Source organism: Pelecanus crispus, chromosome 11, assembly GCF_030463565.1.
Source record: "Pelecanus crispus isolate bPelCri1 chromosome 11, bPelCri1.pri, whole genome shotgun sequence".
In the NCBI taxonomy this organism is placed as follows: Eukaryota; Metazoa; Chordata; class Aves; order Pelecaniformes; family Pelecanidae; genus Pelecanus; species Pelecanus crispus.
Genome location: NC_134653.1, coordinates 7,096,939 through 7,124,446, shown reverse-complemented (window position 1 = coordinate 7,124,446; position 27,508 = coordinate 7,096,939). Strand labels below are relative to the sequence as shown.

Genomic DNA, 27,508 nt, shown 5'->3' with positions numbered 1-27,508 from the left:
TTGATAACAGAGAAATGTAAACTGAGCAAACAAAACTGGAGCTGACTCCCTTGCAGAGCACCTCCTCCCATGCGACTCCCACGTGCTATCCTTGATTAGCAGCTTTGCAAGCAGCATCAGAACCAGGGGTGTGAGCAGGTTCTTGCTGAGCAGGGCCTGCTAGCATTGAGGAAACTAGAAATCCTCCAGAAATCAGAGCTGTCAACTCCTAGAAGGTTACTAAGATAGCCAAAGGACTCAGTTCCCCACAGGCACTGCAGAAGCAGCCCCCACTGCCTGCTTTTTAAAATCATCAAGCTGAAGTTAAAAGCCAGGGTTATTCTGGGTAGTCACCTTGATTTCTTCACCATCCTGCTCTCTTTTTGCAGGGCTGCTTTCCACCACTGGTCCTACAGAATTTGCCGTAATTCATAAGGACCCAAACAGAAAAGCATCTACAGCACCGGGTGGTTTAAGGTATTGCTCATTACCAGCCAGATGGACCACACCATCCCCCCCACATCAGCAGGCACCTGCCTTACTCTGGGGGGGAGCTAGGAAAGACTGCTCGTGCGGACAGCTACTTGTCCCCACCGGAGGCAGGGAAGCCTGGGACAGTAAGGGCTGGATTCAGCCCACCAAATTTGATGCACCCGAACTGTTTTACACTCACAGAGATAACTGTGGCCTTTGCTGGGCTATATGGTGAATCCCAGGATTGTCTGGGGTGTTTTTCATCCAGCCAACCCCAGCAGGAATCTGCAAGCGTAAGACTGATGCACCTGCTAATGCAAGTCCCAAGATCTCCTGGACTAATGGGAATAAACAATCCAGTGGTGAAAGTCTGTGCAGTGCTAGAGAGAGAGCACAAGCATCAGAACCTCCAGGAAGAGCCATAAAAACCTGTCCCTGTATCATCACCAGTCCCAGGAAACAAAAAAACGCATCAAGGTCTATCAGGACCTCTGCACACACACATTGGATTTCTAGGTGACTTTCGATGAAGCTCCTATTTTGAGCAGTGATCAATTATGCATTTCAAGCCATATGGCACCTTCATTCCAGAAGGAAGGCATTTTGTCTTGAAATCTGTAAGCTAGAAAATCTGCTGCATCCGGACAGAAATGCAGCACTGCCAGCTATTCACAGAAGCAGAATCATTAAAAGAAAAAAAGAACCAGGATAAGATTAATCAGACATCCAATTTCCACTGAAACACCCTGGGAGGGGAAACGGACCCTTGCATGTGCCCTTCCAAACAGTCATTTTTTTTTTTTATTAATCTGAGTTACAGCTTTGATTTTTATGGGAAACCTGATACAATATGCCACATAACCAATTTATCAGGAGGATCTCTTCCAGAAGGGACCTATTCCAGGCAGAAAAGTAACAAAAGTCCTTTGGGGTCACTGGATATGCTACCAGAAATGACCACACTCTTGCATAGTAGCAGAAGCATCATTCTCTTCCCAGGAATCACAGATTAGAGATGTAGAAACATACTGCTCTCCCGTGGAACCAGAACACCCATGGCACTTTTCAGAGCCTACAGCAAGTGATGCTACAGATGCTTTTTGTACAGGCAGCAGGCTGCTCCTTCTCCCATAGCCTGCCTACAGTATTTCCTGAGCCTTAACTGCATCGCTGCAACACCCCAGGTTTAGTTCCAGCAGCTTTGTGGAAACAGCATTGCTTCCCAGTGCTCTCTGGGCCTGCTTGGAGTGAGGTAACAACGGGGTGAAATTCAAGAGGTGCTCTAACCAATCTAGTTCCCTCCCAGTGTTAACGCGGGTTAAGCCAAACCTACAAAAGCAGCAGTAAGTGAAAGTGATTTTGTTTTCTGCTGCAAAGGGCAATTAATCACCAGCAAAGGCCAGCAAATCTATGGTCTCTAAAGGAAACCAAGTGGGTGACTACTCACCATAAGTGTGATGCCCAGCTGCAAGGACATCTGTGGCCTTGAAGCAGGCAGGAGAAATTGGGGAGAATGCTCTGGAAGAGGATTAGGGGAAGACCAAGCGTGAAGGTCAGCTGGCTACACCCTTTCCCTGTGTGCCACTGTGTACAACCGTGAACATTCACTTTACAGGTGCCTACAGATGCAACCCTTCTGCTACACCAGGTATCTCACTTGCAGGTGTCAGATGCAGCAATAATCCTTCCTTAGCATAGAAGCACAGGCTCACTGTGCTCCTACAAAGGACTTTGGACCATGGCCCACTTCCAGTGCAAGCACAGGAGGGTCTCTTTGTATAGGCTTTTCTATGGAAGAATGCTCAGAGCCTTGGAAATATTTATTAAACCCTTTCTTCCTTGTTCTGCAGGTCATTGCAGTTGTTTGGAGAGATACACCTAGAGCTCAAAGTCTCCCAGGAAGACATAACGAGGGTTGGCTTGCAGCCATGTTCTTTCTGTAAATAACTGCGGTGATGAAGGTTAAGCTCTTTGCGGTTGAATTGATTCTAATCTGAGCGAAGAAAGGGGGAATGTGCGGGCAAGGCTCTCCTAAGTGCCAACATGCAAAGCTCTGCTGACCCAGAGCGCTCCGGGGGACTCCCTGGCACAGGATCCCGAGCAGGAGGGTGCCTAGAGTTGTGGCATGAATGAGGCTTTGCTGAAGAAAAGCTGCAGGAAAGACGATTACAGCCCCCTCGTTTATCGATTTCTATTATTGTGTTAACAGCTTACATAGATCTTCACTCCAACATAGTCAACAATTCCTCCTGCTTCGGGCTATCCCTTCCACACCTGTACAATTACAGCCGGGCTGGCAGTTCGTACATCAATCCGAGCCGAACCTCGTTTCGCAACTGTTTGCATTTCTCCAGCTCCCAGGGTCTGTCAGCAGGTGGTGCTTCATGTCAGCGCTGGTGCAGGCAGCACGCAGACAGCACGCAGGCAGGCTTCTCACATGAAGATTAATGCACTTGCGTGGGACTTACCTTGCTCCCGGTGCCGCACGCAGCAGAGCAGCTCATCAGCTCCAAACAGCTCCATAAAGAAGTCAGCACTCCTGACAAACCGCCTCCCCACAGCACACACACTTCAGCTTGGCATTTCCAGAATACAGATTTTCCCAACTTGGCATCAGGCTTCTGGAGAGGTTCCTCCTTGGTACGGGAACAGGAAAGATACCTACGAACTTACAGCTTTGCTTTGGCTTTTACACCACTGTCATTTTACAGGAGCATAAACCAGGATCCCACAAGCAAGGCTAAAATAAAGAGGTTTATATGGAAAGGCTTTAACAATCTGTATGTTGTCAAGAATAAAGTGAAGAGCATTCTGGGTCTTCTCTTCACCCAGATGACTCCGGTGTTGCAGGGACTTTTCCCATAGAGCAAGTTAGGAAAACTGCTTAACCCCAGGCTCGGCATTGACAAGTGGCCTGCTTCTCCACCACTTCTCAGTTGCATTAGATCTCAGTCAAGATCATCTGATGGCCCTCACCAGCTTCGAGCTCACCTTATGGCTCCACTAACTATATCCTCTTCTCCAGCTAACACCTTACAGCCAGGAAATACACGGCTCTGCCAATTCCCTGAGTCTTCAACCATCCACTCACAGCCACCTTCTTGTCCTGGCATGAAGGGGACAGTGCTGTGAAGCTGACTGACCGTGCTGGGAGGCAGGATGAAACGTACCCTTGGATCTGGACAGGATGAAGTTTTCTTCTTCAGGCTGGTAAAAGGTGCAAAACTCTCACCCCAGCACTCCCTATGACGATGGCAATTACTATCTCTGTAGTTATTTTGTGAAGGGTGAAGCATGCTCTGGCCATTTTGGTGGCTCAGCAACACAGTCCAGTCTGTGCCGTGCAGGGTCCTGCTGGCTGCATCGCTGTGACGCTACAGGACTCCAGGCCTACAAGTAGCACAGAGCACTGTTCACTTCAGCATGCCGTTAAGTTTTTTGAAACTGCTTTCTCCCCTCCATCCCTCCTGCAGCAGGTCCAAAATTTGGGCCTTGGTCACTATAAGCAAAGAGAGTCCCCAGCAGCCCCTCCTTCAGTGTGTAATCTGAGGGTTCATTTAAATGGCAACTATTGCTCCAGCTCAGCAGTAAAAATTCAATCACTCAAGATTTCAAAAACTTCACCTCTTTTACTCTATAATCTGGAGGAGAGAGGTGGTATCAACTGTCTCGGGAGAAAACATTCATCTAACTCATGAAGTAACTGTTTGGCCAAATAACAGTGCAGAGCAACGTCCCAAAGATGAAACTACCCCTGATAACAGCCCGTATTACTCCACCGCCACTGGTGGGTTCTTTCATACCTACCAGGGATTCACTTCACCTTATAACATTCAGGGAGCACAGAAGCATGAAATTTGATTTCTTTCTTGTGAAGATGCTGGAGATTATTTTAATAATTCTTACTCGGTATCACTGAAAGAAAGCTCTTGTTCAGTGGTTTAATATAAAGTCTTTTAATATCTGTTTCAGCAATAATATCTCTGCTTTCTCTTCTATACATGTACTAATCTCACCAAAGGATATAATTTAAACAGTAGAATGAAGTAGAATAAAAATATGCAGCAGCAAGCGAACATTCTTTTCAAACAGGGATCCGCTCTGAACTATCTGCAGTCTGTTCAATCAGATTAGAGCCGAGCAACAATTTAAATCCCAGCTCCAACCACCAATATGAAGAGTAGAAAATGTTCTTTTACCCTTTCGTGGATCTCTGTGTGAACAGATGCATAGTGGTGAGAAGGAGAAGCAAAAGGAATAATAGCAGACAGCAGAAAACGTGAGATGTATCAAACGGAGGACATCAAATACAGGAGAAAGTGTGCGAGAACTACCTTGGCAAACTGTGTGTGATTCACTGGGTTTAAAAAAAGGAAAAAAAAAACCCAAAACACAAAAAAAGAACAACAAAAAAATCCAACCTACAACAAACAGGGGGACAGGGCAGGAAATACAGTGGAAAATACATCCAGAGGATTTACAAATTTATTGTCTGCTTAAAAGACACTTCTAACAGGCTAATAGGCCAAATTATTTTGGCTTGAACTCAGTATTAAGACAGACTCATTTGCATTAGTATATGTGAGAAAAGTCATACTGGCTCTGACAAGTCATGGTAAGTTACACAAACACCTGTCAGGGACCGTAAAGACATACTCAGACCGGACTGCACACCTACTGTATGGCCTGCTGCATTACCTTCAATGTATGGGCCACAGCTATGTTTTTTGGAATGAAATATGGTATTTTAGATAGCTAACTTTTGACCTAGCCTGTTTTTTTAACATAAAACATTTGTTTTTAAAAGAATAAAATTGTCCAGTCACCTTTATATGTAGAGTTCACAGTTACTTAGAACATAAATAAATAGAATTCCTGTGTCCACACTGATTTCACCATAAAGATATTAAAAAAAGCCATATGGCAGCTCTACTTGGAGAAATGAATATATTCGTAATGACAGATTCTCAATTAGATAATGAAATAAAGTTAGGTGCACACTGTTGGTGTGATAAATAAAATCAGAATCACTACCGGACTGGTGTCCGGAACTAGAAATACTCTCCCAACAATAATGAAGGTTAAAAGACTGAAAAAAACCCCACCCCAGTACCGAAGTGTTTTCTATAGCAGGGTGAGAAGATCAGCCCAAAGACGGGGATCAACACCAGTATTTAATAAAAAGCAATTTGCAAATACCACAACAGCTTTATTTCCACCTGACAAGTAATTGTGTAAGCATATTGGTAATGCCCACAGAAGATTAATTTATAGTTCAAGATCTACACAATAAAGGGTTGGGTTTTTGTTTGTCTTTTTAAAATAATACTTCACTGTCCTGTTCTTACAGAGATGTGGAGAACACTTCAGGCAATAGTTGTTTTCTCTCAGGGAAAAATGTTCTTATAGATCTTTAAGAGTAAGCTAGAGAAATTAAAAGAAAAAAAAGTTAAGAAATAATTAAAGAAAATAGACAAAGGCAGTACTTTTGCTTATTTAAAAAAAATCTTATTTTAGGAAAATAAAACTTTGGAAAAAAAGGTTCCTTCAGGAAACACTTCCTATTGCAATATGAACAGAACGTACAATATGTACTACGTAAGAGTTATGCTTTCCATACATGAGGAATGAAGCTGTCTCTCTTCCATTACAACTTTTCAGGTTTTGCTTCTGATTTCTCATCTATCAGATCTTTAAATCCCAATTTTTCCAGTGGTTCGTTAGCCATAAGTTGCCTAAGTTAAAAACAATAAAACAACAAAAACATTATGCAGAACACAGTCTATAACCAAGAGAACAGCAGCATTTTCTGTTTCGTTTCATATTATTTACTCTAAGGAAATCCAAGACATCCATATGGAATGACTGCCACTTGGCAAAGCCTCAGAAACTTCAGTTTTGGGAAAGCAACATTCAGGGATACTTTTTTCTTAACAGCGGTTTTCCAGTTAAATGCATTGTTTCCTGATACTAGATACTGAATAAGAGTCTCCTCAAAAACTGACCCTACTCTTGGTTATCTTTAATTAACAAGCTGCATAAGAGCTCCCTAAACTTCTACCTGTCCCATTTACCAGATTTTTACGCAAAGGCGGTTTACAGCAACATTCGCAGTGCCACCATACTTTGCTGTAGTGATTTTCAAGCTGGTTTTTACTTGCAGCCTTCCTCAGCACCAGCCCATTCAGTGTACACAAGCGTCCTTGTATCAAAGTGCACTTAATAACGCCCTTCGTGCACTTCCCAGTGAGCTCCCTGACTCACCACAGAACAGAAAGCATTGCAAAGCAATGCAAGACTAGAAACATCCCTGGAAAACAAAACAGCAACACTTTTTTCACTTGAACTTTGGAACTAGTTAATGTTTTAACTGGTAACCATAGCTGAGGAAAAAAAAAAAGCTGCACGTTGAGAAAGACGGTTGTGTGGAATGGAAGTTGGCCAAGCCTGGCCGTTATCCCACCCTTCGGGCTGGATATCTACACCACATCAAAACCGTAAGCCCAGTGAACTGCTGAAGCCGCCAAGGACACCCGTTGCTTACAAGGACACAAGCTTCCTGCGTGAACGCCTCCACCGAGGGTTCCCTTCCCCTCCCCGCAACGGGACCCCCGCTGCTTCCCCGCCCCGGGGGCCACCCGGCTGCCCCTCAGCCACCCGGGCCGGGCCGGGCCGTGCTGCGCCCAGGCCGCCCCGGGAGGCCGGGGCACCACTTGCCTCTCCATGCGGCACTCCAGGTAGGCCATGGCGCGCTGCCGGCAGGCACCGCTCTGGTAGCCGCTGTCGCGGAGGCACTCCATGAACCGCTCCTTGAAGGCGCTGCACTCCCCTGAAAGAGACAGCGAGGGCCGCGCTACCGCCGGGCTCGGGCGGCGGCCCCGGGCCCGCGTCCCCCTGAGGCGGGGGGGGAGGCCCGGCGCTGGGCCGCGGGGAGGCCAGGCCCGCGTTACCGCACCGAAGTGATCCAGCGGGAAGGCGCCCTTGTCCGGCGGCCGCGGCTTGAAGCTTTTGCTGCCGAAGTTCATGGCGGTGGACATGTCGCCGGCGGGGCGGGGGGCCGGGCCGGGCCGGGGGTGCCTCCGGTCGCCCACTCGCCGCCGGGGGGAGCCGAACACCGATCGTCGCCAGCTCCTGCGAGCGCCGAGCGCATCGAGCGCGGCACGTGACCACCGCCGCTCCGCGGAGGGGGCGGGGCCACGCCGCTAATGGCAACGGCATCGCCATTGCTATGGCAACCGGAGCGCCTCGCTCCTGCGGGAGCGGCGGGGGGGGGGGCGTCGCCACGGCAACGCGGTAGGGCTCGCGGGCGGGGGGCAAGGGTGACGTCACTGCCGCAGGCCTCGGCCACCGCCGCGGGTCACCACGGAGGCGCCGCCGCTGCCCGCCATGTTGGCCCGGCCCGGCGGCCTCCGAGGGGCGGCGGGGCGGGCCCCAGCGGGGCGGGCCGGCGGCGTTCCCGCTGTGTTCCGCCGGCCCTGCACCCAGGGCTCGATCAACCTCTGCGAAATAAACTTAACTTCTCCTCATCAAAACCGTGTTACGTGTCCTGCTTCACCGCTGAACTCTCTGAATGGGAGGGGTGAGAGCGATGGTCGGGGACAACAGCCCGCCCGCTGAGGGGCAGGGAAAAATGGTTCGTCCTCTTGCGTGTGTTCGTTTGGAAGTGAAGGGAAAAAGAGCAAAACTCAGAGCCCGTGCCAGCAAATCAGTCCAGTCAGGATCCGGCCTCACCTGAGTCTCCCCCGTTTCTACCCAGGAGCTGGCGGTCGGGCTCCTTCCCCGTTGCCGCGAAGAACGAGTTCCTCACCTGAGCACTGGGTCTTGACTTAAAACCGCATTTTTCAGGACCCGGCTCCAGCTGGCGGTGTGACCGGAGAGCCCTGGGGATCAGCAGGCAGAGCTGAGCCACCCCCGGGAGGCCCTTTTCTTAGCAATCCAGCAGGATTTCGGAAGAGCCATCCCCGTCCTACTGCGGTGAGGTGAACTCCGCCATCAGCCGCCCATGGCGGCACAATGGGATCGCCCATCCCTCACTACCCCTCACGGCTTAACGCCCGTGCCCCAGCCCGACGGACCGCACCGCGTTATTTAGACTAGACATAAGAAAGACATTTTTTACAATGTGGGTGGTGAAGCACTGGAAGGGGTTGCCCAGAGAGGCAGTGGAGGCCCCATCCCTGGCAACATCCCAGGCCAGGCTGGACGGGGCTGTGAGCACCCTGATCTGGTTAGAGCTGTCCCTGGCACTGCAGGGGCTGGGCTGGGTGATCTCTAAAGGTCCCTTCCAACCCAAAGCATTCTGTGATTCTATGATTCCATGCCTCCTACAAGCAGTGGGCAAGCAGGCAGCTTCCCACCATGCAGTGCTAACGCCGACGAGGCCGGTAAAACCAGGCAGTCATCGGCAGATGCTTGGGAAATGGTGAACTTCCAGATCCGAGAGAGAGGGACCAAGGCAAACAGCCCTTTTGCCCACAGGTTTACAGCACACTCACTGCAGAGCCTCAGGTCTCATCCTGAAAGCAGGATGAGAAATGGCGTTAATTTAACCCACCCGAGTGTTAACCATGGATTATGCTGTTAGAGTCTTTTTTCTTCTTTGCCCATAGCTGCAATTGGTTTAAGATGGTCCTTCATCTGCTTTAAGTTGATTTTCTTTCAATTAAATGACCGAGTTAAGTAGAAAGAATTCGAGGCTGGGGGGGGGGGGGGGGAAGAAGAAACAGCCAAAATTTTTAAGGACAGCCATTATGGAAATATTACCTGCAGCCCCATTTAAAGTGTGTTTTGTTTGTGCTTTGATTGCTTTCTTATTACAGTATTGAAATTGTAAATGGAAAATTACACCATGTTCTATTACATAAGCAACTGGTTTACACAGCCTGAAATATAAGGCTTTATTTATTATTATGTTTTCAGGGCTATGAACAATAGATGCTTTTTATTATATGGTAAATAACACTTTTCCACTTGACTTCATTATACCACTTAACAGTAAAAGGGAGATAGTCCTCTTTCATAAATACAGTCTCCCAGATCTCAGAGGACTGAGCAGCAGAGAAGCAGCTTCGGTTTATCTGGACGAGTTTAACTGAAGTGTCAAGGCACTTGATCATAGCAAACCGCCCAAATTACGTTCCTTATTTTCTGGCACAGTGGTTGACTTGCTGATTCCCCATGTGATGAAGGAAGAAATCAAAGGAAAAAAGATATGGAGGGATCCCACAGAGGAATTATTCCCAAACAGGCAGCGACAACCCTATGCAAAGGCTATATCAACTTGCTGTATTATATTATACCCAAATGTTTTGATTGCCTATTAATTAACCCAGTGTCTTTCTTTGGAGTCTTAAATTTTGTAGTAACCCAAATTCAGGTCAGTAGCAGGTATTTGGTTATGCTTACTTAATGTTTTTATTGCGAATGTCAGTTGTATCTTCTAGATTTTCCTTTAAAGGTACAGTTTGTCTTAGAATTTAATACAGGTGCTTTAGGAGTTTAGTATGTATTTTTCCCAAGGAGATCAAATGAAACCACCATTAGATAATCAGCGTGAAGAAAAAAAACCTCATTTGCAGATTAAGCCAACCAGTTCCGAAAGAATTCAATAAAAACAGTGCCACAAAGAGCAGTGCTGCTAACAGAGAATTAAATGCTTTTCACCTATTATCTTTCAAAGAAGTGAGAGACTTTCATGGCACTGGGGAAATCTGAAATAACTGTTTCAGTAAAAAGATGCCTGTTGCACAAGAGAGATGAGATAATTTGTAAAGCATCCAGTGTTCTACAGTATCTCTAGTCTGGAGTCCTGAGCCCTTTCCAAAAATTAAAAGGTTCAAATCAGAAGGCTCCCCAAATGAGGGAAAATCTTGGACCTTCCCCTTTCAAGTTGCACAGCTTGATAGATTTGAAACAAATTCCTTTGCTTGAATCAGAGCTGTTAGTCATTAATTATGGACTAAAGAGTCATCAATTATGGACTAAAGGAACATTGGAAAAATGTTTGCTCTTTTATAGTGTTGTCAGATCACACTGAAAACTTACTCCACTATCGGTACTTACCTGTCAGTTGTACAAATGTACCTTCAGAAGGGTTTTTTACACACTCAGCATTACTTTTGGAAGCACCAAATTGCAGTACTACATCAGAATGGAACCTTTATTCCTTGTTATGGGCACGGTAAAGTCCAAGACTTTCATTATTTTCTGTCTCTCACCATACTGCATCTTTTAAGAGCCTACAGATTTGCATTATCAGGTAGTTAATTTGAGAATAATTTACCAACAAGCCGTGAAAGGCTTTGAGTAAAGTACTAGGGGATTTTGTAGCTTGACTTAGGATAACTGTAAGAAATTAATGAGTTGAACAAGACCAAGCACATTCAGACACTGGAATTTGTGCCCTTGAGACTGTTGTTCCCAGCCCAGGCACAGAACACACCTCAGAGAAACATCCTTCCAGGATCACTCATTCCTACGCCTCACCCTCGCTCGGCAAGCACGCCGCCAGCTCTTACATAAGGTCTCTTGCTACATCACTGCCACAGGCTGTTGTAAACCATTTTTCTACCTTTTAATTCTGGTTCCTAGACAAGCAAAAATGCAGAATATTGCCAGAATAGTCTGGGGAATGGGGATTTCTGTTGTGGATGATTAATGAAATATTATTGTTTCGCACTTACAGGGAAATCATAGTTTCATGCCAGTAAGGTCAGGGCCTTAATGTGTTATGTGCTCTACAAAGTTGTACAGAATGATAGCTCATTTTCTGCTATGGCTGAGCCAAAGCCTCATCAGGTTATAGGGGAACGTGGTAGAAATAACAACACTGCACTGAAAGCCAAAGCAAACTTTTTTCTTACATTGCTAGTTGCAATTCTGGTGTATCTAAATCTGCATCTCTATCTGCACCAAGACGGGGGTCCCAAAAGTAAGATGCTGGGACCGTGGCTCTGTAGATACCTACCAGCTAATCATCCTTTGTGATATGCCCCAAATTGCCCTTGGAGTAATATAATTTCTGCAATACTGTGTTGAGATAGACTGAAGCTAGTGACCCAGAACAAAAGGATCCTTGGAGCTATGTTGAGGCATTTGATCTGTCCATCGTATTTTGAAAATAAATTCTTCATAACCTGACCTCCTCAATACCAATTTCCCAGGGCAGGCTGCCTTGGCTTCTTTGTGTAAGTGTGGGGTCTGGAAGATCATGCTTCTGGCTATAGTCATGATGGATTTTTCTGCAAATATTTTTATAGATATGCATATCACAAAGTACATTGCCAGCACCAAATCCCAGGATGTCCCATGTATTTTGTCACTGAGTGAGACTCATGAAGGAATGACATCTATTCCACCCAAGAACAAGGCTTTTAAAAGCAACAAAGTTCCTGAGAATAGTTAAAGGGGTAAATGCTTAACACGAGTGGGAAATATTGTCACCTTAGGTTCTGCACAGAGACAAGGCACTAATCCCATGCAGAGATTTTTTTATTTTCTTCTACCAGTGTCCAGACCCATCATATACAATCCTTCAGCTCAGAGTACAGAAAAAACCCAAGAATCTTTCATTGAAAATTTGCAGTAATGATTTTTAAAAGTATTTTTCTAGAGTCTTTCTTCCCAAAGTAGATGTGCAACACACACTGATTTGAAAGATAAATGAAAAGAAATTCGGTACAAGTTATTTGTATCAAAATGAGCATAGCAAACACTTGAGATACTGATCACTACCCTGAGTCATTCTGTAGAAATACCGATTTGCAGGATGGGAAGAAACGGGTGTAGTCCAATAAAACAATGCAGTAATTATGAAAAATAGAAAGAGGTCAAAGTCGGAAAGCTTTTGATTTCTTTCTGCACTGGCATTTGTCAAGGTGAGCAAAATCCATTAGCAAGGAGCAGCCTGAGTTTTAACACATCTGAGTCTTTAAAAATGTTAATGTTTAATATGGTGTGCTCATGCTTTATATATCCCCGATAACAATGCACAGGTTGATAGACATCTCTTGAGGTTGTAAATCAGTTGCAGAGCCTTGCAAGGCACACAAGCACTTGGTGTTCACTCTCATGGTTTATTATGTTATCAGAACTCATCGACTGAATTATGGCCTTATCACAGCTCTTTCTCTGCATTATCCTGCTGTTACTGTAGCATTATTAACCTATGTTCCATTAGAAGATTATATGTCCTTCTCCAGATGAGCTCCAGAGTTAGATGACTCTGTGGCTGTTTAATGTACAGGCTCATTTTCTAGGAGGAACTGATTATTTCCCTGAGCTATGCCCACAAAGTCTGCTTGCCTGAAGATGGTATTGATTCTGGCTTGGGCTGGTAGAAAGACAAAGACACATGAGCAGGGAGCAATGTTCTCTCCCTGGTCCTGTGTGGGATGCCTCACCTGCAAGCCAACAACTCAGCTGTAGGCTGTGTTCAGCATTGCATACTGGAAGGCAAGGTATGCGAGGAAGAAATGGAGGTGAGGACATCACATTAATCGTATTTTAAAACTGCAATGATTCCCTCCCACTGGAGAACTCATCCGTCATTTCCCACAGTGCATGCATCAGTCCAGCAGGTTGCAAGTCCATGGGCTCACTGCTTGGGAGAGGATTTCACCCTTTATTATCACCAGGTACAACCTGAAGCTTTAAACAGTCTGAAAGCCCTTGAGAAGGCGCTCTTGCTGTCTATGGCAGTATCCAGCTCTCCTGTAACAGAGCAGTGGTGGCTGTATGTAAGCAGAAACAGTAAATTCCCTCCATTGCTACCAAACTGCGCCCATGTAGGATTTCTTCCTCACTCTTACTGTACCTCAGAAAGTCTCAAGAGTCCCAGTGGTCACACCATTTGCTCAGAGGAGAGTCTGGCAGAACAGGATGTTCTTGGAAATGACTGAGAGAAGAGGGCACCGACCAAGGCCTTCATAGCTGTGCAGCAAATCTTGAGATGGACATGACCATCCATTGCCCTCCTTTCTTTGCCCACCCTGCCTAGTCCTCTTCTGCACAGAGTAATTCCCCTTTGTGAAAAACTCTACTCCTGATAACAAGCCTTGGAAAACAGGCAGATGTGCAGGCACCTTTTTCATGTCAATCTAGTTAGAGTTTATTGATTACTCTTCCCTTCAGCTAATGTACTTTTATTATTAATAATAAATAATAATCATTTTTCCATCAGTGGAGCCTGTACTTGGGAGCCTTGGAGGATTCTAGCAAATGTATTATTAAAACTAAAGGTTTCTAAAGGGTTGAACAGCAGCATGGCCCAGTAATCTGGCAGAATCTGCAACAGGGGAGCAAAATATCCCCACTTGCAAATATGCGATAGAGCATCAAATCGGCTCCTTCCCCCAGAGCCACCATTTAAAACTGTAGCCTCCTCTTCATGATCACCTCTGCTTTGTCGTCATCCCCCAAGGGTGCAAAGGGTGCAGGTGGCTCTTGGGGAGCTGTTGCCCGGGCACGCAGGTGCTTGCAGGACCCTGCCCTGTCATGGTGCATGACTCACTGCACCTGGAGTGCCAAAGCTGCTGCCGTGTGCGCCTCCTGGCCGGCACCCCCTCTGCAATAGCTGCCCAGGCAGCCTCGTCCTCCGTCCTTTGCCTGGCCAGCTGCAGAGCCTGATCCTGGCTCCTTCCAGGTTACAAAGATCCAGGATCTCTTTCCCAATCTGGGCAAAACAGGAGGCGACAGTTTCTCCTAGAGGACTGCATGCATCTGCTCATAAACAGGCAGGACAGACGGGAAGGAGTCGTCACCAAACTCAGAGACAGAGATGGACATCCAAGCACACAGTTCTCTGGACAGTAAACTGCAAAATAGTGACTGAAGTGGTTTCAGGGGTGTTTTGGGATTGCCGGTAGAGGATTTTGGGGACAAAGATCAATAACAGTGTCAGCAATGAAAACACTGTGTTGCTCAAGGAGGTGGTTTTACTGGGGTGGCAGGAAAGCAAAAAGAATCAGAGCTGTCACCTGTAAGTGGACCTACTGCCATCTGCAATCCTGAATTAGCACATCTTCATGCCACCACCATTCCAACCCCTTGGTCAGCTTTGTCTTCGCTGAGGATTTTCTTGCCAGCTGCACCTTAGGCCATGCATTATTGTGGGCTTTCCCTCCTGCGTCCTGCTTCCTCCATTGCATCACCAGTGGTCCAGCTGAGTCCTGTGACCTGGCACTGTGACAGCAATCCAGCACGGGTGCTGTCCTTTAATTCTGCCCCTGAAATCACACAGACCACAACATGCCCATAACAGTTTTTCACTGGAAAACAAACACCTTGCCCCAGCGTTGTAGATGAAATAGGAGCTCCAGATTAAGATAATCCACATTTCAGAACAAAATACAGTGCTTTATTTGGCAGGGAAAAGAAGTACATCTAGTCTAAATAGAAGTAAACAAAACCTCAGAGTCCTTTTCTCTGTGTAAAGCCACTTCCCCAGAAGGTGTGCTCAGGCGATGACAGGAGGGCTATAAAGGGACCCTAAGAAGCTCATACCCACACTTTGATCCAGACATGGCCATACAGAGTTTGCTGCAATACATGGGCTGTAGCTCACTGCTCTGTTTGGCAGCAGGGCTGGTCACTCTCCTTTACTTTCTTACCAGCTTGAAGAAGCCGGTTTGCAGTTTGCCTCCTGGGCCACGACCTCTTCCTCTGATTGGAAACTTGAATGTGGTGGACCTGAAAAAGCCGTTCCAGTCGCTGACAGAGGTAGGGGCTGAGCAAGCAGACAGGAGGAAAACATGCAATTCCTGAAGTGAGAAATGCAACTAGGGACATGGAGATGTGATTGCGTTTGCATTGTCTGGAGGGCAGAAATGAGATATTTGGCATATAGGCAGGCTGGCAGAGTGACTTCACCTTCAGTGGTATATACACACATACTTGTATTTTTATATATATATATAAATACAATACACACATTCCTTCCTTTACACACACACAAGCGTAGACCCCCACCCCTTGCAATTAGCTCCATATTGTTGGTATTTCGAGCCCCTGAGAGGCTGCAGGTAGAAGACACAATCTGGGCCAGTCTGCTGACAGATCAGGACCGTTTGCCGTCAAGAAATGTCTCTCTGCAGACAGACCTCTCCCACTGAAGGAAGGAAGGAAGGAAGGAAGGAAGGAAGGAAGGAAGGAAGGAAGGAAGAAAAGGTATCATCCCCACAGCAGAGGAAATGGGGTCATATGTACATTTATTTCCAAAGCTAATTATATCCCTGCAATGCAAAGCTCAACTCTGCCTCCCCAACCCTTCCCCTGCACGCACACTGGCCAGGGTTATTTAAGACTTGTCGCATGCCTTTTATATGTCTAGGTAAATGAATTGCTTTTTCTTATGCAGCTCCATGGATACTTTTATTTCTAAAAGAGACAAAAAAGACTAAATATTTTAAAGCCAGGTGCAATGTTTGTTTCAGAAAGTGTCTGCTGTGCTCCCAGAGGGAGGTGGGGACAATTCAATGTGAATTCAGAGTTATTCTGGTTGCTGTAGAGATGGTTGAGGTGCCATGAGTGACCTGTCACATACCCTGTGTGTGTGCTTATTGGGCACCACGACAGGGGAAACCCAGTTCCCAGTGAACTCCTTCATCTCACCTGAGAGGGCAGGGCAGACACCAAAATTCTCCAGTTAGTTGTAGAAGAAGGGCACCCTGGGCTGCAAAAGTACAGAATTTCTATGCCAGTCACACAGTGTTCATCTGTTTTGATTTGTGGTGCAGAGGGTTGTGCAGAGCACAGTTTTGATGGGCTTCTGGTCCTGAGCTCCCATCTCATCACAGGTATGTTTGAGGGTGCTGGTATGGAAGAGCAACTAGTTTTGGTAGTACTGTTGGATTTTATGAAACAAATGTCATGCGAAGGCACCAGACTTATTTCCTATAATCTTCCAAGCAGCTTTCTTTAGGCTCCCAGGCCTGCCACATCCAATACTTGTGTTGCTGAGAAAAAAACAGGGTTGATGCCAAGAAGTACTAATGCAAACAAATGACCAGAGGAAGGCTGGGACGCGCCTGTGATTCCCTGCCCCTGGCTCTGCCACACACTCTGTGAGCTGCCGGAGAGGAAAGAACCAGTGTTAATGTTATCTCCCAAGCCGTCAAACCACCATTTGATGAAAACAAATTCAATTTGTCTGGTGTAATAACAGGAGTTGCTTCTAATCTGAAATTCAATTTTCAGTATGTATCTAATGCATAGCAAATGGTAACCCAGGCACATCGGAAACAAGAAGACATTTGGAGCTGATGGCTTGCCGTGTGTTTAAACGAAGTCTAAAATACCGAGTGAATGATTACGTTGTCAAAGCCACCCTTCTGTGTAACAGATGATTCATATTTAATTTGCTATAAAAGCCTAGAGCTCCTGTGACATTATCCACAAGAATATGCTTCCTAGTTGGATTCAAGCTTCTGGTGGCCAGCAAATAATTTTGTGATGACTGCAACACTACCCACCTTGCTATAATTAGAGACAAGTGCTGTCCTGAAACAGTTATTGTTGAGCATTGTTTTTGTAGTATTTGTGGCTTCAGCCTCAAAGACGTGTGCATGCCTGCTTGCCTCAGGTCAACAGCATTAAAATAAACAGGCCTGCCTGCTACAACATTTTCTAACCAGCCTCCTAATGGTGGGATCGCTACGCTGGCCTGTTACTACAGAACACCACAGGAATGCAATGCCATTTTATTGACTTTTCCTCTGATAGGAGCAGTGATAGCAGACACCTTGTTGTGCAAACAGGGTACAAGCAGAGATGCTGGCAATTGATAGCTGTTGCTCATTAGTTGCATTACAGCAGCACCTGGAGACTTCAGACAGGGCTGGGAGGCTCCTTTCAGGCTAGAAACCACCCAGGGTGGCTAGTGCTAGCGTTGGGGTCCAGGCCTGGTTTTGAATGAACATATTTATTCACCTCGACAGCTCTCCAAGATATATGGCAACATCTTCACTGTGCATTTTGGACCCAGGAAGGCTGTGGTACTGGCTGGATACGAAACCATCAAGGATGCCCTTTTAAATCATGCTGAAGATTTTGGAGAGAGGGCAGAAATACCCATATTTAGGAAAATGACACAAGGAAATGGTAAGTGGCCTTTTGGTTGCGTAGTTTCTGTAGTTTGTCTATGTTCATTATATTCTTACAGCGGGAGAGTATCATTCTCTTACAGATTGCTTTTTGTTTAGATAACAGTGTATCAAGCAGCTTTGGTACCAGTGTGTAAGAAGGCCTTACAAACATTTATTAACCACAGGTAACATAAGGACCTTACACCTTTATTTTAGGCATAGTGTTCAGCCATGGAGAGCTATGGAAAACTATGAGAAGATTCACCTTGTCCACACTGAGAGATTTTGGAATGGGAAAGAGAACCATTGAGATCCGAATCCTGGAGGAAGTAAATTCCCTTATCAAGTATTTTGAATCCTATCACGGTGAGTGTCAAGACTTTCACCCAGAGACAGAAAACATGTCTAGCAGAACAATAAGGTTGATGAAAGTTTAACTCTGAGCAAATGGTCTCTCATGGTTAAAGTTCATATGTTGAAGTAGGTTATTAAACTGAGACCTTAAAACATTGAAACTGAGTTCCCTGCTATGCATTCTGGGTGGTGAATGAGTTTTTTCTTTGGGAGCTCAGGACTACATTTCCATAATAAACCAGACTGGAACAGGTGTACTCACATCATCACTCGTTTTCATTGCTTGAAATACAGGGAAACCATTTGATACGAAGATGATACTCAACAATGCTGTATCCAATGTCATCTGCTCTATATTGTTTGGAGAGAGGTTTGAATATGATGATCCTGTATTTCTAACTTTGCTGAAGCTGTTAAATGAAAATACTAAGCTGTTGGGCTCCCCTATGGTGCTGGTAAGTGCTTGATTTTACATTTTCACTTTTAGCTTTTTTGAGGATATCCGGTTCCCCGTGGTTGTCCTCCAGGCCTCCCACATCTTGCTTCTTGAGGCAAGAACATGAACATTATCAGCCAGCCAGCCTCTACGGAACACATCTGCAGTTCTGTATCCGCAACACACAGATTTCCAGGCCTAATCTGGGCTTAATCTGTGAAGTTTATTAGTAAAAGAAAAAAACCCAAAGTCTTTACAAAAGGAACCATTTTATCCTCTTTGAAGAGCAGAAGCACAATACATCTCTCATATCAGAGATCATCCGTGAAATGCCATCTCAAATCTGCCTCCTTGCATTACACCTTTAGCAAAAGTCTTAGTTCTGCCTCTCCTAGAACCGGGTTCGACAAACTTATTTTTCTTTTGTTTTGGCTACTGAAGCTCAATCTTAGCAAACTAACAGCCGATATAAGCCTGTTCCTTCCTGACACAAAGCTTCTGCTTTGAACACCAGTGAAAGATGACCAGAGTCATCTTTCTGAGCTGCATTGAGGTCTGTGGCTGGCTGTAACTCCAGACTAGCTAAGCCCAAAAAGCACCACCTGAGCACAGGTCAGAGTTACACACTGTGTACAGACAGTCTCCCAGGATGAGGCACCAGCTAACAGCTAACAGCAGGCGTTTGTTTAATTGTCTGGCAGGGCAGCTAGGGGTCACCTTGAAGACATGCACACCTCTCATGGGATGATGGGGGTGAGACCCCTCCTTTCTCCTGACAGCAGGTGTGTCCATATGATATACATACTGCAATCCTGTGCTCAGTCCAGCTCCTAGAACAGTGTAGTTGGGTTAGCTCGTTGCTCTGCCTAAGCTAATTGGCTTGGAAAGCACCACGTTGACACAATGATACTGTCTTTCTGTGGAGGTGGCCACAAGCCCCTTCTGCTGCCATAGGATGTGACACACCTGAGGGCTTTCCCTGGAATAAGTACAATGCTCACATTACCATCTTTCACATCTGAGACCTTCTGTCCCACCGCCTACACAGCTGGAAGCCCTAAAAGAAGATTAAGCTGATGAGTCTCCCAAAAATCATGGCAAGGACTCATGCAGAGGTATAACAGAGAGAACACTCTATTTCTGCAGCAATTTGTAGCTGCTTGGACTGTACAAGTGAATGTGGGGGAATTACAGCCTGAAATGTCAGGGCATGGGACAAGGGACCAGCGGTGTGATATGAGATACCAGTATGTGTTCAAAATGCCAATTAACAGTAAGACTTCTCTTGCTCCACAGTTATATAATTTCTACCCATCCCTTGGATTTCTCTCTGGAGCTTCCAAGACTGTGTTACAAAATGTCAGTGAACTGAACGCATTTCTCCACAAGCTCTTCCAGGAACACAAAGAAGAGTTTAATGAAAATAACTTAACAGGCTTTGTTGATGCCTTTCTGATGAAGCAACAACAGGTACTTTAAAGCTAACTCTCAGAGTCTTTCTATTCTCTAGGCTCTGACTTATTATTAGGACTGATCATCTGTCAGGGACTGGGAATGAGTGGAAACAGAAGAACTGCAATGAGCAGAATATATAAAAGCTCATACTCACAGTGAGCTGTGCTGTACTCACTCCATAGCCCCACTGAAACTGCTGGTTGAAGGGATCTAGTTGTCAGGATGTCCCACGTGAGTGAAATATGTTACCACTCAGCACATGTAAGGAGGAGATCGTCCCAAACCTTCCTGCAAGAATGGTACAGTGATAAACTTCATTGCAGTAACTAAATTCCAACTAACCTAATGTCTGGACCTGGGGATTGCAGATATGCTTGGGACCAGACAAATTCCATACAGCATAGGCCCTAATACTAAAATACTAAACATATAGTTTCCCAGAGCATATAAAGTCACAAGTCACAAAGCCCTAAAATGCAGATAAAAATGGTGCAACGCAGTCACATATTGGTATCACTTGCTGTAGAAATTATAGCCATTACCTGTATGTTTTGAAGGAGTCAAAGAAACCCCACACTATGTTCAACAATGGAAACCTGTTGTTTTCAACCCTGGACCTCTTTGCTGCTGGGACTGAGACTACTTCTACAACTGTGCGCTGGGGTCTTCTTCTGATGATGAAATATCCAGAAATTCAGAGTAAGGCTGAGAAGTCCTCTTGTACAATACACTGTTGCATGCTTAAGGCTTTGGTTGTGGAAGGGAGTGGAACCCATTCAGTGTTGTCTAGAGTAATTACTCTGAGTACTCTGAGAGAGATAACAACCGTTGATTTTACAAAGGAATTTTATTCAGCTAGATTGCAATAAACCAGCCCAGCCAAGTGGGAGAGGCTAAGGGCCAGTCTACGGTTAGAGTAAAACTCCCCCATCGTTTTTCTCCTGCAGGCTATGGGCTTACGTCACTAAAGGCCTCCTCAGGAGCTGATTCTGATCTGGTTTCTGTTGAAGGCTATGGGGTAACAAAGGTGTGTAATCAGAATCAGGCATGGGATGTATTATAGTGACTCCATTCAAGCTCTTGGCTCAACAACAAACCTGAAAGAACCACCCCATGCCCTGACTTACCCACTTCTGCTCTTCCCAAGTAACCCTCGAAGTTTTCCCTTTTCTTCATCCTGGCCAAACTGGAGGCCATTTCAGTTGCAAGATAAGAGGGTTATCAGTTTCTTAATCCTTTCCTCCCTCCAAGGAAAGATTCAGGAAGAAATGAACCACGTCATTGAACCAGGACAGCTGCCTAAGTTGGAGGACCGGAAAAAAATGCCTTATACAGATGCAGTGATACATGAAATACAAAGGTTTGCCAATATTGTCCCAATGGGTGTATCACGATCAACTCCTACTGATGTGCATTTCCATGGCTATGTGATTCCTAAGGTGAGCTTTGAGGCTAGCAGCTTGCACTGCACAGATTCTTTACAGTTTTGTTTAAAGCAGACAAGAAGAAAAATGTAAAAATCTAAAGACACTGTGATGCATGGTTTAATCTGTGATGTGATTATTTTTTGGATCCTTTTTCTTGGATCCAGGATAGCTGTTATAAACATGCACTGGCCTGTGGTTTGTTACGGCTGTTTGAATCCAGAATAACCAGAGAGTTTAATTAAATCACACTGGTTTGAATCTCTTATACCAAATGCAGAACCTCTACTTCAGCACCGTTCTTGAAAGATGTGGTTCTGTAAGAAAGGAATGTTCTGTGGTCCAAAAAGAGAGCAGCAGCTACTGATAACAGGCAGAGACACAGTGGGGCAGGGAAGCATCCTCCAGTTCTGTTTGCCATGGCTCAGTCTTGTGTGCCTCTTCACATTAGAAAAAAGAAAGCCCAGCTCAACTAGGAAAGTGATCTGCTCCAAGCAGCTACCATGAGTTTCTTTGATCCCTTCCAGGGTACAGAGATTATTCCGCTGCTGACCTCCGCTCTGAATGACGAGTTACACTGGAAAACCCCGTATCAGTTCAACCCTTCCCACTTCCTGGATGCTGATGGGAACTTCATTAGGAGAGAGGCATTTATTCCTTTCTCCATAGGTGAGGGGGGGGGGGGGTGCACCACCTTGGGCTAGGCTAATGGCACAGTTCCCCCCGATTCCAGGAAGGTATGAAAGTCAGGGACACGGAACACAGCATAACGGATTTCTGGTCATTTCTCCTGTCCACCATTGCTGTAGGTAACCACCTCTTCTTTGGGAGATCTGGGAGACACTGATTTACCCACAGACACTGAATAATTTCACATATCTTCAGGCTTTTGTGTGGTTTGAGACCAAGTCAGTAGCACCTCTAATATACAGAGAGAAGGGAGGAAAAATTTCCTACCTCAGCAGCCTGCTCTTACAGACTGTACATCCAGTTTAGATAGTCTCAGACATCAACACTAACAGTTACAGTGCTGATCATTTACTTGTCTCCTGGTTCTTTTCAGGACGAAGGGCTTGCGTTGGAGAAGGACTGGCCAAAATGGAGCTGTTCCTCTTCTTTGCAGGCTTGCTCCGCAAATTTGTTTTCCAAACCCCTCCAGGAGTGGACAAGTCAGACCTAGATCTCACTGCTGATGTTGGCTTTACCTTGAACCCCATGCCTCACCTGGTTTGTGCAGTGCCCTATGAATGATCAAATGACATGGAGTTAGAGTAGTGAACACTTTAAGCTTGAAAGCAAATCTAGTTACAGGTGAAAAAAGCTGTCTGTACCTCAGCTTTAGGGGAAGGAAGACACCGGGTGCTGCTATTTTTCTCTCATTTACGCAATCCTTTCCAAGAGCTCTTGCGGTGTCTGCATAATGCAAACCCTTCAGATGCCCCTGAGTACTGCTCTCAGAAACAGTGTGATTCATTCCTGGAACAGCACATCAAAGATGCAGTTTTCAGGGCTGTTTGAAAGAATGAAATGGTTTCAAGCCTCCTCTATAGATGTAACCCATCAGAGGCTCTCCCCTGAGAGCCTCCATGGGGAATTTCTCAGTCCAAAGTCCAAGCTCTATAGCAGAGCGGATTAGTGATGGCTGAGTTGGAGAAAACAGACACTTAATGGATCTAGAAATCTCCCCAGGATGGTTGTTCAGCTGAGCCTCAGACTGAGTTTCCATTGTGTGATACAACCTGCCTTATCTTTATTACAGAGTCCCAGACACGAGGGTGTAACATGGGCTGGTGCCAAGAGCCAGGCACAGGACAGTTATCAGAAAACATCTAAGTGGTTTGGGAAGTGGGTTCATTCCAATGCACACTAGGCACTTCATGCTGAAAAGCCTATTTGTGATGGGGCCAATCCAGCAGCTTCCTGCTTCTGCTAAGAAAGGCATTTCTACCACTCCCTCACCTCTCCTGGCTTCATGCTGGCTCTGGCACTTGTCTGATCCCTTACTGGGCCAGCTTAGATCCCTAAACTGGCAGAAAATGACCAGCCAAAGGAAGTGAAGAGTTTCTGAATCAGTGTGGCTAAAGCTGGACACAGGCCTGAGGCAGTGTGATGCATCCTGGGGCCGGGCAGCAGGACTGCCGTGCTCCCATCAGAGAGCTGAGAGAGGCTCAGCCCTCTTCTCCGCTTGCACCTTAGGAGCTGTAGTTGTTCTCTAGATCCTCTCTACCCTCCACAGAATGAGAAAGAGAGAGAGGATCCTTCAGTGGATGATTCAACTGCCATAAGGTGTGAATTGCTCACTCCCTCCATTGACAACAGGGTGAACCATCATCCATGGGTTCCTAATTCAAACTTCAGTCTCATGTATCAGGTGTGTTGGGATGAATAGGGGCAATATTTTCCATTTGACTGAAAATGGGGCTTAAACTCTTTAGAAAATGTTGCTGCCTGTCTTCAGCTCCACACCAGATACATAGTGCCTGGCATTTCATGCTGTCTTCTTCTCCAGACATTCCTTGTGTCAGAGATATGCAGCAAGGTCTCCAGGCAGCGTAACAGATCAGCCTGCACTGCTGAGCAAATACCACTGCCACGGGCTCCCATGGAAGTTATACATACTCAGTACACAGCAGGAGCAAGGCCATCACAGTAAGAGCTGCAAGCAAAATTTTTGGCACTTGCAGAAGTGCTTTGGCCACTTAGGTAGGAACTGAAGTTACAAATTCAGAGCTGATAATGCTCAAGTTCTGCCAACAGAGATCCTGCATCACTGTCAAGGCTAACAGGATTTTGAATGTAGTCTTTGTGAAAATAGATGTAAAACTGGTAATAGAGTCTGGAAGGAGAAGCAGGTTAGACTTTGTTACCAAGTTGCTCACCTGTACCATTAACTTGTTGTATGGGGTCTCTGTAGACAGCTGGTGACACCCCAGAGACTGCAGCTGTCCTAGAGCAGCTGTTTGATTACTACAATTAATGATTTATTTCACGTAGCAGCATTTAGGAGTAGGAACAACTAGCTGTACCCACAAGGCTACACCCATTGAGGGAAGCGTGATACATGTGTGAAATCTGAATGGTGGTGCAGGTACAAGAGAGGAGGCTTCTTCATGTGCTGTGAAACAAGCAAGAAACAACGTGAATTAGGGAGCAGTGAGTCACTGAAGATGCTTTTGTGTTGGGTTGGAGGCAGAAAAGGCAGGTTAGGATGAAAAGAAAAAAGGGCGAAACAAAGTTACAGAGACTGAGGGGGCGGTTATGGTAAATCTATAACATAAAACTAAAGTTGCTGTCTTCTAAAGCTGATTTGTCCTGCACATGGAAGGAAAGAAAGGAGGAAGAGAACATGAAGGGATGACAAAGTAGGGCAGTCTTTGGCCAAGACACTAACTCTTCACAGTAGCTTTAGTTCATGCGACTAAAGGCAGTGCTCTAATAGTTGTACTGTACCTTGTACTTGTACTGGTATTGCATTTGTACATGCATTGTACTGTGGGGCCAGCTCCAGCTTCTGGATACATCTCAAGGAGTCTGCTTAACAAGCTATGTAACAAGAAAGCCTTTGTTGCTGCATTTGCTTACATTTGTTTTGCTGTTGCTCTATTTGCAGTCTAACTACTGAAAGCCTGATAAATAAATATTTTGCTCTGTTGCTGTTGATCTATCTAGTGTTGCAGGATCAAACTGATTTTGGTTCAAAATGATAAAGTTGGGCCGCCCCTCCTTTAATACACCCACATTAGAGAGGTGAGCACAGGGATCCCTGGGCAACATGCAGCCAGAGCATGTCCAAATGCAAAGAGTGAGCAATACTCATACTGCGGCAGCAATACTGCCGTAAACAGTTCAAAGGAAATGATTGCATTTCTAACTGCACAAAATCACAACTGAAAAGGTGTTTTTAATACTGAAATAATTGTCCCCTTCAAAAGTATCTCCTATCAAAATCATATGCAGTCCATGTGTTGATGCAATTTAGTTATATAATAAACCTGGGACCTTGGAGCTCTGTTAGCAAGTCTACACTTGGGGTTGTATCCTTGCTGACTTACAGGACTTAGAGGAACAATTTTCAGAACTCACTATTTGGTGAAATAGGGAGTCCTCCCAGGTTCCCAAAGTGCTTAAGACATCACGCAAGGATTTTTCTTGCATTGGTCCTAGGGAGACAGACAAGCAGTTGAGATGGTATTATGCTCTGGATACCACGTTTCCAACAGGATATACTGACTTTAGGAGAAGTTGGGACAGGAGGAAAGAAAAATGATGGTGGAGAAGGAAAACCCTTCACATGCATACTGGCTCAGAAGATTTGGTTGGTTGCCTTAAAGTGGAGTTGGAGAAAAGAAGTAGGAAGAGTAAGGCCATGCAATGCCCCAGAGAAGATGAGTCATCTGCTTCCATCAACCTTCAACTTTTTCTCATCACAGAGGCAAAATGGAAAATTAAAGTGAATGGCAGTAAATTTAAACTAATAGAAGGAAATAGATTTTTATGCCTGCTACAGCCTTTTAACACTGGAGAAGGCATGCAACTCCCTGTACTTCAACATAAAAACTAGACTCCAAATAAGACCAGGAAAAACCATTTTCTTGGCTGGGGAATACATTATCTTACAGTGCCCTCAGAGTTCCCATGGTGCCTGGGTCTGGCTGCTCTCTGAGACAGGACGTGGCTCTGGGAGGCTCTCTGATGTGGCCTCTTACAGTGATTTCTGTGGATCCTGCCCTTGCTTAAAAGGAACTCATCACAGTAAAAGCCAGCAGGAGTTATCTGAGGCTGCACTCCTGGATGCACCACTGGTCAAGAATGGGACTGGCAGGGAAGGCACAGAGATTTTGCGGGATTTAAGTTAATTTAAAGGATGCAGGGCTGGTGCTTTACTGGCTGGCTCTCCCCAGGCTGGCTAACTGGCAGCACAGTGGCTGTGCCGAGGGGTCGGTGGAGAATGCCCATGCTCCACGTCCTCACCAGCACCACCTGGTTCACATGCTGTGGCAGGGGATTGCCACATGGGCAGGAGGGACCGAGGACAACCCGGCTGTGAGCACCCTGAGGGGCCTGGCTGCCCCAGGAATGCACCTGGAGCAGTGTCAGCGCCTGGCAGGTGTTTTGTGCTCAGCTCTGTGTGCTCAGGCAGGGGAGCACGTAGCAGCGCGGCTCCGGAGCGAAACACGTACCAGACACATTATTGAGACAGGAATTTCTTGTCATCGCAAGAGCTTGACTTACCTTTGTCATTTTAATGCATTGCACTCAGAGCCTGGTTTAAAAAAACCCAATGCACTCCCCCCCGGCTTTTCAGAGATAATTTAAGTCTCTTTCTGAAAGGCCTTTTTATGATTTCAGAGGCTCCCAGGGCAAGGATGAAATAAAAGGAGAGTGGCAGCAACATGTAACTTTTGCACTGCAGGGTGCTGCCGGTCAAACAAAACCCTGCACGAACAAACATTTTGCACAGGGCGCAGAGCACGTGCCATCACAAGTTCTCATCACAATGCCCACGTTCTGCACCCTGTGCCAGCCCTCATCCTTCTTGCCTGTCTTTACAGCCCCTCTGCCTCTTTGCTCCCTTGAGCAGGCAGGGTTGAGTCATCCTAGGCATGCTCTGGAGGAAACCGTTGCCTCCAGCCCATTTCTTGGAAACTAATAAAAAAAAATAATCCCAGAAATGTTGCAACATATTTGCTTCTTTTTCTGGGCGGCTGTTGCACTGTAACGTCTCCACACCATGCAGGCAGCTCCAGCATGCGACCAAGCAGCCTTTTGCTTTGGGACCATGCTAACCGTAGCTGTGCTCTCCTTCACATTAGGTCCACTTCCTTCCCACCTTCTTCGCATTTGCAAGCCTGAGGACCTGTATTTGCTGAAGAATAGCTGTTATATGATCTAACCTTTGGATAAATGTACCTTTAGCCTTGTGCTTCCTGATCATGTAAGACAGCACTTTCTTCCCTGAACAATCTTATTCCATTGGCTGTTTATTCCCAATATCCTTCTGAAAGCCACTATTCAACCAGGCAGATCTCAATTCCTTCTGTATAAGATTTAAACCTTTATGAGGGACGCAAGCTCCAGGTGTTTTGTATCTTTGACTTAAAATAATTCCATTCTTCTGTCTTGTTCCCCTTCTAAAGCCTGCCAGGTCACCTGTCTTCATTCACTTCATTGACTTCTTCCCTCTATCTCTTAGAAGCTGCTCTTGCAATAAGGAATCATCCCAGAAGTTTCAAATCTAATTTTGTCTTTCCTTTCCACTCATGAATCCAGTCATGATCACTTGATCCAAGCTAATTTTCCATGGC

General features: G+C 45.7%; 2 protein-coding genes across 2 annotated transcripts; one reads left to right on the top strand and one right to left on the bottom strand.

Moving 5' to 3' along the window:
- Nucleotides 1-4,390: 4,390 nt before the first annotated feature.
- On the bottom strand, nt 4,391-7,490 carry COX19 (cytochrome c oxidase assembly factor COX19). The gene is made up of 3 exons (XM_075718450.1): nt 7,409-7,490; nt 7,171-7,282; nt 4,391-6,188 (listed from the first exon to the last, which is right to left on the bottom strand). The coding sequence occupies exons 1-3, from the start codon at nt 7,488-7,490 to the stop codon at nt 6,101-6,103; spliced, it is 282 nt and encodes a 93-aa protein (XP_075574565.1). The 3' UTR covers nt 4,391-6,100.
- A 7,483-nt stretch (nt 7,491-14,973) lies between these two features.
- On the top strand, nt 14,974-22,454 carry LOC104031091 (cytochrome P450 2K4). Its single transcript, XM_009482980.2, has 9 exons — nt 14,974-15,171; nt 17,388-17,550; nt 17,751-17,900; nt 18,183-18,343; nt 19,621-19,794; nt 20,337-20,478; nt 21,031-21,218; nt 21,731-21,872; nt 22,267-22,454. The coding sequence occupies exons 1-9, from the start codon at nt 14,974-14,976 to the stop codon at nt 22,452-22,454; spliced, it is 1,506 nt and encodes a 501-aa protein (XP_009481255.2).
- The last annotated feature ends 5,054 nt before the right edge of the window (nt 22,455-27,508 follow it).

What these genes read in the sequence shown, in the direction of transcription:
- COX19 (XM_075718450.1), bottom strand. Translation starts at nt 7,490, where the DNA reads ATGTCCACCGCCATGAACTTCGGCAGCAAAAGCTTCAAGCCGCGGCCG. An exon ending in CTTCCCGCTGGATCACTTCG is followed by an intron (nt 7,283 to 7,408) that starts GTGCGGTAACGC and finishes TGTCTCTTTCAG; the next exon opens with GGGAGTGCAGCGCCTTCAAG. An exon ending in CTGGAGTGCCGCATGGAGAG is followed by an intron (nt 6,189 to 7,170) that starts GCAAGTGGTGCC and finishes TTTTTAACTTAG; the next exon opens with GCAACTTATGGCTAACGAAC.
- LOC104031091 (XM_009482980.2), top strand. Translation starts at nt 14,974, where the DNA reads ATGGCCATACAGAGTTTGCTGCAATACATGGGCTGTAGCTCACTGCTC. An exon ending in CGTTCCAGTCGCTGACAGAG is followed by an intron (nt 15,172 to 17,387) that starts GTAGGGGCTGAG and finishes TCACCTCGACAG; the next exon opens with CTCTCCAAGATATATGGCAA. An exon ending in TGGGCTCCCCTATGGTGCTG is followed by an intron (nt 18,344 to 19,620) that starts GTAAGTGCTTGA and finishes CTTGCTCCACAG; the next exon opens with TTATATAATTTCTACCCATC.